Here is a 13,483-nt window from a genome sequence, read left to right on the forward strand (position 1 = left end):
ATGTCTGTAGCCATGAAGTGCTTTGAAAAGCTGGTCATGGCTCACATCAACACCATTATCCCAGAAACCCTAGACCCCACTCCAATTTGCATACCGCCCCAACAGATCCACAGATGATGCAATCTCTATTGCACTCCACACTGCCCTTTCCCACCTGAACAAGAGGAACACCTACGTGATAATGCTATTCATTGACTACAGCTCAGCATTCAACACCATAGTGCCCTCAAAGCTCATCACTATGCTAAGGATCCTGGGACTAAACACCTCCCTCTGCAACTGGATCCTGGACTTCCTGACGGGCCGCCCCCAGGTGGTAAGGGGTAACAACACATCTGCCACACTGATCCTCAACACGGGGGGCCCCTCAGGGGTGCGTGCTCAGTCCCCTCCTGTACTCCCTGTTCACCCATGACTGCATGGCCAGGCACGACTCCAACACCATCATTAAGTTTGCCGACGATACAACAGTGGTAGGCCTGATCACCGACAATGATGAGACAGCCTATAGGGAGGAGGTCAGAGACCTGGCCGTGTGGTGCCAGGATAACAACCTCTCCCTCAACGTGACCAAGACAAAGGAGATGATTGTGGACTACAGGAAAAAAAAGAGGACTGAGCATGCCCCCATTCTCATCGACGGGGCTGTAGTGGAACAGGTTGAGAGCTTCAAGTTCCTTGGTGTCCACATCACCAACGAACTATCATGGTCCAAACACACCAAGACAGTCGTGAAGAGGGCACGACAAAGCCTATTCCCCTCAGGAGACTGAAAAGATTTGTCATGGGTCCTCAGATCCTCAAAATTATACAGCTGCACCATCGAGAGCATCCTGACTGGTTGCATCATCGCCTGGTATGGCAACTGCTTGGCCTCCGACCGCAAGGCACTACAGAGGGTAGTGCGTATGGCCCAGTACATCACTGGGGCCAAGCTTCCCTGCCATCCAGGACCTCTATACCAGGCGGTGTCAGAGGAAGGCCCTCAAAATTGTCAAAGACTCCAGCCACCATAGTCATAGACTGTTCTCTCTGCTACCGCACGGCAAGCGGTACCGGAGTGCCAAGTCTAGGTCCAAAGACTTCTCAACAGCTTCTACCCCCAAGCCATAAGACTCCTGAACAGCTAATCATGGCTTCCCAGACTATTTGCACTGCCCCCCCCACCCCATCTTTTTACGCTGCTGCTACTCTGTTAATTATTTATGCATAGTCACTTTAACTCTACCCACATGTACATATTACTTCAACTACCTCAACTAGCCGGTGCCCCCGCACATTGCCTCTGCACCGGTACCCCCCTGTATATATAGCCTCCCTACTGTTATTTTATTTTACTTCTGCTCTTTTTTTTCTCAACACTTTTTTGTTGTTGTTTTATTTTACATTTTTATTAAAAATAAATGCACTGTTGGTTAAGGGCTGTAAGTAAGCATTTCACTGTAATGTCTGCACCTGTTGTATTCGGCGCATGTGGCCAATAAAATTTGATTTGATTTGATTTGAAATTAAACAACAAGAAGCATTGGTGGAGTCATTTTGATCTCACTTTGCTTGGCAGTGTATGTCCTTGCGTTGTCTTTGACTGCTTTTTTGAGGATGTTGTAGCACACACTCCTCTTTAGGCTCTTCTCCAGGGTCTTGAGCTTGGCAAAGCTGTCCACATTTAATACGTGCTTGTTAGGGGGATCTGAAGCGATCTGTCTCAGCTCGTTCTCGTCAGCATCCTTGATCCCCACTGCGTAGACAGTGATGCCAGCTCGGCGCAGTGCAGCAGCATGAGAAGTTACGTTGTCCTGGGACTTTCCGTCTGTGATGACAATCGCAACCTGCTGCACCCCCTGTTCTATCCGACTGCCCCTCTCCTTGATAAACATCTTCTCCCTGGCATACTCCAGGGCCTCGCCAGTGTACGTGAGACCGCGACGGTAGGGCAAGATCTTGATGTACTGAAGGATATTACTTTTTTCTTGGAAGGAGTTGAGGTAGACCTGAGCCGAGGCCTTGTTGCTGTAGAGGACGATGCCCACCCTCACCCTGTTGAAGTTCACTTCCAGGCCGTCCACTATCTTGTGGATGAATCCACGAACCAGCTGGAAGTTTGCAGTTCCAATGCTCGAAGATTCATCAACTATAAACACAATGTCAGCCAGCGAAGCTTCACTGCAATCTGCAATAGAGAGGAAATTGTTAGTCAACAGCTCTTATCCTTTATGCATGAGCAATTATTTCACAGGAGATCAGATATTCACTTAATTCACCACAAATCCCCAAATGAAATGCCCTTACCATCGGTCACAGTGACCACCTCCTCTTCAGTCTCAAAGACAGTCTTTAGCACGGAGGCAATGGATGTAGTTTGGTAAAAGAATGGCGAGGTGGCCATTACTTGTAGTTCTGGAAGTGTAGATTCACCCAACCCGATGGACACAATGGTTGTCCCTTCAGATTTGATAGTGCGTGCCACCTTCATCACGTTATCCTTCGAATCCCCCCCTGTCACTGTGACTAGAAACTGCCGGTAGCCTTGTTCGTTACGGCCACCAGACGCTGTGGTGAAGAAGTGTGTGCGGGCGTATTCCAGGGCATCGCCCAAGTAACGAGACCTGTTGGGGCGCAGCGGCAGCCTGAATTTCTTGAACGCCGCCATGTACTCTTCCTTGGTGTTGTGGGTGTTCAGTAAGAACTCCACCTTGGTGTCCTGGGCAAACTGGGCCAGACCCAGGCGCGTGGTTTTACTGCTCGGGTTGAGTTGGTTGACCAATCGCATCAGAAGGGTTCTGACCTGCTGGAAGTCTGCCTGCATCATATTGCTGTCCACCAGGAAGAAGACATCAGAGAACTTTGGGATCAGAGCTGAAAACATATTAAAATAAAGGAAATAATAATTGTTATGACAGCAGTGTGAATGTATGCCATATTTAATTTTCATTTTTAGAAGTGGTCCCTTTAATATTGACTTTTATGTTGGCACAAGTGGCAGTAGACAATGTCTGCCTCTCAAGGTTGAATACTTTTGTTTAGAACAGGTACAACTATAGCAAGTCTCTTGGATTAGACACTTTGCAGGTCCAACATTCACCATTTGTTACAACATACAGTATGTTACCTTATAAAAGTATCTTACCCATCCTCTGGTTCTCCATGGAGACACAGACAGTCTGCAGCAGACCCTGAGAAAGTGTATGTAGGGCCTGGAAACGTTCAATGCTGACCAGGAAATGCTCGTGGGGCCTGTTAGCGATAGCCTTCAGCTCGGTGATGTTGGCTGCCCCCACTCCAATAGCAAACACAATGACCCCATGCTGCCTTAGCGCCTTGGCTGGCGGCACTACGTCGTCCACAGACTCCCCGTCGGTGAGCACCACAGCAATCTGAGGCACCCTCTGATCAGCGCGGCTCCCTTTGGCCGTGGTGAAAAACTCTTCCCGAAGGACGGTAATGGCTTTGCCGGTGGCTGTACCTCCCCCGAGCTGTGGAAGCCTGTCCACTTGTTCCAGTAGGGCCCTTTTGTCCGTATGTTCACCCAAATGGAATTGCTTCTGGATCTCGTTACTGAACTGGGCCAGTCCTACGCGAACCTTGTCCGCTCCGATATCCAGCCCCTCGATGAAGCTGTGGAGAAACCTCCGAACCTCCTGGAAATTTGTAGGGCTGATGCTGGTGGAGCCATCCACAAGGAACACAATGTCAGCCACTGTGGCACTGCGGCACTCTGGAGACGAAGGAAAATAATACTTAATGTAATTTATTTATAAAGAATATTTTTCAAATTTAAACAATGAATACACTGTTATAGTACCTTGGACCACTTGGGAGATCGGTCTCTTTGCCTCATCTATGGTAGTACACAGCATCTGGACGAGGATCTGGGAGATCCCCTGCAGCGCGGCAAAGTCCGACACGCTGTACACGTGCTGGTCGTGAGGCGTAGTGGCGATCTCCTTCAGCTGATCTTCGTCTGCTTCTTTGATCCCGATGGCGTACAGTGTGACGCCCCGCTTCTTCAGCTTAAGGGCATGCAGCCCCACTTTGTCCAGCGATTTGCCGTCAGTGATCACCACGGCGATCTGGGGCACGTTCTCGTTCACTCGGCTCCCGGCTCGGTCAACAAAGAGCTCGTTCAGCAGGAAGTCCAGGCCCAGGCCCGTCTTGGTTTCACCACCCATATAAGGCAGGTTGTTGATGTACTGCAGTATGTCCTGTTTGTCCTGGAAGGTGTTAAGGAGGAACTCGGTGCGCACCGTGTTGCTGTACTGGACCAGACCGATGCGCACCTGGTCGGGGGCCACGTCAAAGCTGTTGACCAGCGTGTACAAAAACTGGCGGATCTGCTTGAAGTTCTCTGAGCCAACGCTCCATGAGCCGTCCACCAGGAAGACGATGTCTGCCACGGCCTCTTCCTTGCAGACTGGGAGAGGAAGAGAACAGTCGTCAGCCAATGGAATTTCTTACACATGTCTAAACCACAAGAATGCAATGAATGCAATTAATCAATCAATCAATCGATTAATCAAATATTATTTGTACAGTGCTTTTATAAAAACACATTTCTTATAACTGCTCAACAGTCTAAAAATCCAACGAGTTGGTCGTAATTTTGTATTTGTGTGTTATTTCTTCAACGCTTCTCTGTTTATGCCATTCTGGACTGTGTTCTGCATTCTGGACTGATTCAGATGTCAGGAGACAAACATGCTTACCTGTTTTTTGTGCTCCGTTGACTAGAAAACATGCTGCTATGGTGAAGATGGCCAGGAGGCCCTGTGTCCCCTCCATGTTGGAACGTTTCTCTAGTCTCTCTCCTTGAAACACAAACATAGACAGATCAACTGTTGGAACACAGAGAGTTGCTGTTTATCAGATCAAGTTGTGTTGACAACAGATTCAACTGAAATGTGGTTCGATCTAATTTAAACATAGCATCCTGTGACATCCTACAAATCACAGGAACATGTCAAAAAATCATTCAAGTCTTCATTTATAAATGTTTCTTACATCATAACATTATTTTGTACTACTCATGCATGTGCAACAGTGTTACTTCCGTCCTTCTCCTCACCCCAATCTGGGCTCGAAATAGGTATCCTATGAACACATCAACAACTGCCTCCCACGAAGCATCGGTACCTATCGCTCCACAAAAGCCACGGCCCTTGCAGAGCAAGGGAAACAACTACTTCAAGGTCTCAGAGAGTGTTGTCACCGATTAGAATGCCACTAGTGCGCACCGCTAGCTAGCCATTTCACACCGGTTACACATGTCAGTGCCTAAATTAGATTATACATTTCTTAAATAGTTTGTGGCATTTGGGGGGAGGGAGGGAGGCAATGTGGAGGGAGAGGAAAGGGTACCGTGACAATTTGAGTATCTTACAGTAAAATCAAGAGCCAACATTTAATGACTTCAGAGCACAGGTGGCCAAACATGCAACTAGTAAATCAGACCTGAGGCAACATGAAGCATCTGTATTAAATGGATTTCTCTGGGTTGCTGCTCTGTAAACGGATAGCCAACCAGTTCCAGATGCAGTGCATCAGACAACATCTAAGGTCCCTGATTGCTTGTGTGTGTGTGTGCGTGTGTGCGTGTGTGTTTGTGTGTGCACGCGTCCGTGTGTGTGTGTACGCAAAGGACACTGGATTGATGGTTAAAATCAAACCTTTTTGAGGAAACCAGTCTGTGCAGGTATAACAAGGGGGCTCTCCTGTTTGAGTGGAGGATTTGGCCACACTAGTCTCCTTCCCCCAAGCCATTTCAATATAGTCATGTCTATATCAATTTGCTGATCACACTACACTCTTAGAAAAAAAGGTGCTATCTAGAACCTAAAAGGGTTCTTTGGCTGTCCCCATAGGATAACCTTTTAAAGAACCCTTTTGGGTTCCATGTAGAACCCTTTCCACAGAGGATGCTACACGGAACCCAAAAGAGTACTACCTAAAACCAAAACGGGTTCTACCTAGAACCAAAAAGGGTTCTCCTTTGGGGTCATCCAAAGAACCCTTTTGCAACCCTTTTTTCTAAGTGCGCACACACAAACACACACTGGTCCTTTGTCACACTTTTAGGACATTTGGGACATTCGTGTCCATTTGAGACATTGCCAGTGCCTTCTTTTTTAATGTGAAGGGAACAGAAGTGTTAATTTCCTGCCTGGCAGTATGGAATGTGTGCACCACATCCTAGACCAAGGGCATGTCGAAGAGGGCCCTCATCTGAATTCTTCTTCCTTGTTCCTTTCACTCCCCAGCAGGATTCACCTAATGTATAACACAGCCAATAAATATGTATTTAGGACAAGATTCAGCTAATATAAAACAGCCTATAAATGTCTTTAGGACAGGATCCAGCTAATGTAAAACACCTTATAAATGTCTTTAGGACAGGATTCAGCTAATGTTAAACACAGCCTATACATTTCTTTAGGACAGGATTCAGCTAATGTAAAACAGCCTATAAATGTCTTTAGGACAAAGGCCCTTTGAAAATACTTCCTCTTTATGGATTATCTGTAGATTCGACCACCATTCCCAAATGGATTCCAAATATGCCGTCCTATCTTGCAATCCAACTAAAATAAAAATACAATTCTGATAGGTTTCCTTTACAAACAATGCTTGATGTACCTGGGTCCAGTCAGACTTACTCAAGAGAAAGGGTATTGGAAATGGCTAGAACATACTGTACAGTTTTTCAGTCAGAAAGCGCAACAATAATCAACTCAGCGATTAAAACAGACTGTATCCAGAGAGAGTGTGTCTGTGTGTATGTGCCTAGTTAGTGTGTACTGTAGGTGTCAGGTTGTTTAAGAGTCTTAGATCAACGCTTGTTGAGGCCCGATCCCAAAGAGTTGAGCATTTCAGGAAACGGGGGACCATCCTAACTGGATGCACCTGGACGTAGTCATGATTTGCAAACCTCCATTTCAAACAAGAATCACTGTTTGAAAGGGCGGTCTTGACATCTCATTTGTTCAGGACAGAGTCCACTGAATATATTTACATCTGGGTCTAACAGATCTCCATGCAGATTTCCTTCATGCTCTGTTCTCTATCACGGTTTACTTAGGCAGCGTTCAAAGCAATTCCTTTCCGGTCCACAGAGTGGGGTCTAAAAGAGTGGGGCCCCATTGTTTTCAATGGCAAATCATCTATTCCACTCAGAAACTGTGGTCACAGATTGACCGTGAACATTAAGGCACAAGGGATCTGTTTAATTATGGAGTACTGTAAAGCTTTCTATAGGACACCACCACCATTTTGTTTACCTCTTCATGTTGAGTCAAGGTCAAGATTGTCTTTTATGGTCAGAACAGTCCAGTACAATTATCCAAGACTGACTTTAATATAACATATAAATCAACAATAGGGTTTCAGTGGTTGGTTTATTGCAAGCAGAATTAATGTTTGTTACCTATCAGTCCATGTTGACTGTTGAACTGATGACCGTGGGGTTCTGGTAGGCATCAGTTCTAAACTGCTTACCTGCATGACTGCGACATCAAACATACACATCATCATCATAAAGCCCAAACACATGTGAATGGATCCTATTTCAAAGCTTTTCACCACGGCTGTATGCTGTTGTTGGCTCTGCTGACAAGAAGTCAGAGACCTACAGTACCAGTCAAACGTTTGGACACACCTACTCATTCAAGGGTTTTTCTTTATTTTTACTACTTTTTACATTTTAGAATAATAGTGAAGACATCAAAACTATGAAATAAAAAAGTGGTTCTTCAAATAGCCACCCTTTGCCTTGATGACAGCTTTACACACTCTTGGCATTCTCTCAACCAGCTTCACCTGGAATGTTTTTCCAACAGTCTTGAAGGAGTTCCCACATGTGCTGAGCACTTGTTGGCTGCTTTTCCTTCACTCTGCCGTCCGACTCATCCCAAACCATCTCAATTGGGTTGATGTCGGGGGATTGTGGAGGCCAGGTCATCTAATGCAGCACTCCATCACTCTCCTTCTTGGTAAAATAGCCCTTACACAGCCTGGAGGTGTGTTGGGTCATTGCCCTGTTGAAAAACAAATGATAGTCCCACTAAGCCCAAACCAGATGGGATGGCATATCGCTGCAGAATGCTGTGGTAGACATGCTGGTTAAGTGTGCCTTGAATTCTAAATAAATCACAAATAGTGTTACCAGCAAAGCACCCCCACACCATCACACCTCCTCCTCCATGCTTTACGGTGGGAACTACACATGCGGAGATCATCTGTTCACCCACACCGCGTCTCACAAAGACACAGCGGTTTGAACCAAAAATCTCCAATTTGGATTCCAGACCAAACGACAAATTTCCACCGGTCTAATGTCCATTGCTCGTGTTTCTTGGCCCAAGCAGGTCTCTTCTTCTTATTGGTGTCCTTTAGTAGTTGTTTCTTTGCAGCAATTCAACCATGAAGGCTTGATTCACACAGTCTCTTCTGAACAGTTGAATTTGAGATGTGTCTATTACTATGTGAAGCATTTATTTGGGCTGTAATTTCTGAGGCTGGTAATTCTAATGAACACAACTGATTGGCTCAAACGCATTAAGAATGAAATAAATTCCACAAATTAACACCTGTTAATTTAAATGCATTCCAGGTGACTACCTCATGAAGCTGGATGAGAGAATGCCAAGAGTGTGCAAAGCTGTCATCAAGGCAAGGGTTGGCTATTTGAAGAATCTCAAATATAACATATATTTTGTTTTGTTTAACACTTTTTTTGGTTACTACATATTTTATTTGTTATTTTTGTCATTTAGCAGACGCTCTTATCCAGAGCGACTTACATGAGCAATTAGGGTTAAGTGCCTTGCTCAAGGGCACAGACAGATTTTTCACCTAGTCGGCTCGGGGATTAGAACCAGGGACCTTTCGGTTACTGGCACAACGCTCTTAACCACTAAGCTACCTGCCGCCCCATGATTCCATATGTGTTATTTAATAGTTTTGATGTCTTCACTATTATTCTACAATGTAAAAAATTGTACAAATAAAGAAAAACCTGTCCAAACGTTTGACTGGTAGTGTACAGGAAAACCAAAGTCACAGCTTTATGTTCTTCTTCCTCTCCTCTTTCTCTAAATAGAGAAGACTAACATTTACTCCTTATCACTTTCGATTTACAGCTGGTGCCGGCTGTGTTTTATACACAGACGTTGAGGCTTTAGGAGGTGTAAACAAAGGAACTTGGCTGTTCAATGTACAGAACTACAGGCCATGCCAGTCTGGCTGTGGACCACAGAGGCTGTGTTTACACAGGCAGCCCAATTCAGATCCTTTGCCAATTATTTCCACATCTGATACCTATCTGATCTTGTCCCTAATGTGTAAACAGCAACACTAAAAAAAAAACAGAATCTGATCTTTTGATTTCTGATTTATACCACCTCCATATGTGGATCTCAATCCTGATAGAATTCTGATGCTACATATGTGACCTCAGTCTGGATGCTCAAATCTGAATTGATTTGCTCTGAAGTGTTATTATTTTAAAGAAATGATGCACATCACCTGCCATTACCATGGCAACCACCCCAACATTTTAAGGTATGGTGACAGGAAATGAACATTGCATCTGTGTGCTACTTCAGAGGCTACATCAGTGAGAATGTGCAAATCTGATATGGGTCACATGTAAAACTGAGTGTGGACACACAGAAAAAAAAGATTGGATATGGAAAACAAATCTGAATTGGATTCTTCGGGTAGCTGTGGAAACACAGCCAGAGTGTTTTTAAAAGGACAGTAGCAGCAGCTTTTCCAGAAAACCACTATCACAGCTCATTTCAATCATGTGGAAAGTTCAGAAGCCTGTGAAACTGTGCCTGTTTGAAATAAAAGCTTTCTTATAGATTCCTATTTGTCATGTAGCTGAGTTAGATCACCTTGGCAGCAGTGGTTGCTGTAGTCTTACTGTTATTCAGAATGTGGCGGTTGGTGAGAGAGTTTGAATCTCTGATGCAGCGGCTGAGGTTGCATCAAACCAATGTTGCAGATTTAAGTAATTGTATTTATTTATTTTATTTCACCTTTATTTAACCAGGTAAGCCAGTTGAGAACAAGTTCTCATTTACAACTGCGACCTGGCCAAGAAAAAGCAAAGCAGTGCGATAAAAACAACAACAACACAGAGTTACACATGGGATAAAACAAAACATACAGTCAATAACACAATAGAAAATCTATATACATGTAGTGTTGAGTGCAATAGTGTTGCCATGCAGTACAGTAACAACCGCAGTAATTACACAGTAATAATAACATAGTACTGTGTGACCTTAATCATCAATAGAACAGGACACTACATTGAATTTGTATTGTAATGACCACATTGTACTAGACTGCGTAGCTATAACAATATTTATTTTCACCCTACTTCGACCCATAAGCAGTCGGAGTAGCACTGATTAGAGGTTATTGTTTGGCTGTTATTCGCTTCAAACTTAGCACACTTCTGGCTGTGATATGATCCAGTTCATCTGAGAAATTAAGTCAGGACCCTTATTGATGTGGCTGTTGTGGTTTGCATGTCATTGAAGATTTAAAATGTTATACTTGTATTCTGGCCCAAGGCTTCACAGGTGAGAGAGCTCTGTATATGTGTGTAATTACAGGGCTCCTCTGTAAAAGAGACCTTGGTCTCAGCATGACTCCCTGTCACATTACAGGTTACATTTGTTTGTGTTGCAAACTTTTGACAGACGTATCTGAAAATATGTGGCTTTGGCAACATCAAGTCTGAGCCTGGGGGTTGAAACAATTAAACATTGCCCATGCGGTCTCTAAACGGTTTGAACGGCCACGGTCCCGTTAATTGGCTCGGTCTTGTGTATCTGGCGGAAATTCCCCATTATGAAATTCTGCAACAAATGAAGGATGCACATCCATGGGCGTTGTGATGCAGACTGATACAACAAGAAGAGAACACAGTGTTTCTCCTGAAAGGAAATAGAGCAACACTGAACGATATCATGAGAAAGTATCCAAACTTTGGTCTTAACGAAAGTATCCCATCTAAATGGAGAAGTTCTTTGGAAAGAGAGGTGGAGAGCAGGGCAGAATAATGGTTACAGATGCAGGATCTTAATTTGACTAGTTTCTCACAGCAGGAAAATAATCCTGCAGCAACAGGAAATGTGAATTATTGTGTGAATTATAATTAATGTATTTGATGAGGAGAACTTAATGTGGTGTCGAAGAAGGCGTGACAGAACCTGTAAACACACCTGGAGCAATTTTCGCATTTCCTGAACATGAAAAAACGATTCCCCCACAACCATATAAACAGGAAACCATAAACAGTCACTAGATGGTCTGGTCTCTGGGTTGGACCTGCTGATGGATGCGCTCACTCTGCTCTGTGGTTGGGTGTGTGTGTGTGTGTGTGTGTGTGTGTGTGTGTGTGTGTGTGTGTGTGTGTGTGTGTGTGTGTGTGCGCGAATGTGTGCACGTGCGGGATGTGAAGCACCCATAAGCTGTGCTTGACTGTGTTTATCTGGTCAGACGAAGACTCAACATCATGTCTTGAGTTTACAACCAGCATCACAAACATTGTACCTGCTCAGCCTCAATCACTGATTCATGGTTTCTTGGAAAGTCAAACTAAAATCTTATGGAGTAAAAATAAATAATTGACCATCTTTGTGATTGCCGGCTGCCTTTATTCATAAAGCATTTTGGGGGGGCTCATCTAAAATCCAGAATCAAATGTGTGGACATTCATCTGGGCCAAAGAACAATCACACACAATCACACTGTACCCTCTTAGAATAAAGGGTTCCAAAAGGGTTATTTGCCTGTCCCCATAGGAGAACCCTTTTGGGTTCCAGGTAGAACCCTCTTTGGAAAAGGTTCTACATGGAACCCAAAAGGGTTTTACCTGGAACCAAAAGGGTTCTATCTGGAACCAAAAATGGTTATTCAAAGGGTTCTCCTATGGGGACAGCCGAAGAACCCTTTTAGGTTTTAGATAGCAAAATGTTTTCTAAGAGTGTATAACATCCCACCATCATAAGGCGTCATCCATTGACAAACTCCATTAGTCAAACAAAAGTACTTCAACAGAGGGATGGTCAATTATGCAACTGTACAGCATGGTGATTAATGGTGGGTAGGATGATAAGCATGATCTGCAGTAGTCTGGAGTGTCTGTGAATACTGTTACAGCATCCAGCTGGCAGGAGGCTCCACTACCAGTGACCACCACTTGTCTACAACAAACACACCAATTTTGGGAACAAAGACTGCCACAGAATGTTTGAGAAAGTTATCAAAATGTTCCCAGAACATGATTTTGGCAAATGGACAAGAATTTATTAGAACGAATTTCAAGCACACACACGCACGCGCACACACAAACACTATTTTACTTTTTCATTTGATTAGGTTAATCGACGCCAAAGAGATTGTACATTTTTCTTAATAATTTGAACCTAATGATTTGGTTCAATACACGCTTGAAAACATGTTGCGCATGTAAATTGCGCATGCAGTCTAACTATAATCAACAAGGCGGGCTTTATTATCTTTGTAGGGACATCCTAAAACGTTTAACATTTCAGAGTAGGCTATTAATTTGCTGAACGTAAATGAACGCATACTGCGGCGACGGGTAGGCCTATCCAATGGACACTATCAATAGAGTGATTTGTGATTAATTCACTTCCGCCTATTTATTTTATTATAAGATTATTTTATATTTAAAAAAATAAACTAGACAACTTTGCACTTAGAATAGCATTCTCAAAACCACCCATTGAATTCAAAAGATTGTCTACAAAAACCTACATTATGTTTCCCACTATGTCCCTCAAAAGGATAATTAGGCATATACACTGAGACATTGTGAGAAAATTCATTTAAACCGATCACAAAATGTTTCAATTATTCAAATGTAGCCTAGCCATGCAGAACAAAAAAAGCGTGCATAAATAGTGTAAACTTACAATGGGGCTGATGCACTATCCGATGCGCGCAGGCAGGAATCCCATTCCCTTATAGGACCCAAAGCCCAATCTTGTTCTGCAGAAATAGGCGCGGCCGGACACTGCTCACACCCCGCCCCGAATCATCGCATGGTAGGGCAGAGAGTAGCCTACAGTATTTAATCCCCACACAATTCAGTATAGTCTACAGGACATGTGAATCATGCACACCCCCACATCCTTTCAAATGTTCCCCTTGAATTAGTTCTACCGGGAAACTTGATAACATCAGAGCAGAGCAGAATTATAAGGAAGTTCTGAAGAAAGGCGGATAGAAATAGTAAAGTAACAGCAGCGGTTATTTGTACCAGGAGACTAATACCATTAAAATAATAGTAGCCTTTACAATATAGGCCTGGTGTTGTTGGTCTTTATCGGTTATGCAAGGCTCTCTAAATTTGGATGAACAGTACACAGTTTTATTGTAGCCCTGGACAAGCACACCTGATTCAACTTATCAATAATCATCAGGCCCTCAATAAGTTGAATCAGGT

At 43.8% G+C, this 13,483-nt stretch overlaps 1 protein-coding gene across 1 annotated transcript; it reads right to left on the reverse strand.

Moving 5' to 3' along the window:
* Positions 1-1,549: 1,549 nt before the first annotated feature.
* On the reverse strand, positions 1,550-13,024 carry LOC123489658 (collagen alpha-4(VI) chain-like; the record flags this gene model as incomplete). Its single annotated transcript, XM_045220084.1, has 6 exons — positions 12,951-13,024; positions 4,704-4,805; positions 3,803-4,411; positions 3,128-3,715; positions 2,290-2,856; positions 1,550-2,170 (listed from the first exon to the last, which is right to left on the reverse strand). Coding segments are annotated over exons 2-6 (2,461 nt in total), but the record flags the coding sequence as incomplete, so codon positions are not given.
* Between the last annotated feature and the right edge of the window lie 459 nt (positions 13,025-13,483).

The sequence above is a fragment of the Coregonus clupeaformis genome, unplaced genomic scaffold, assembly GCF_020615455.1.
Source record: "Coregonus clupeaformis isolate EN_2021a unplaced genomic scaffold, ASM2061545v1 scaf3128, whole genome shotgun sequence".
Taxonomy (NCBI): domain Eukaryota; kingdom Metazoa; phylum Chordata; class Actinopteri; order Salmoniformes; family Salmonidae; genus Coregonus; species Coregonus clupeaformis.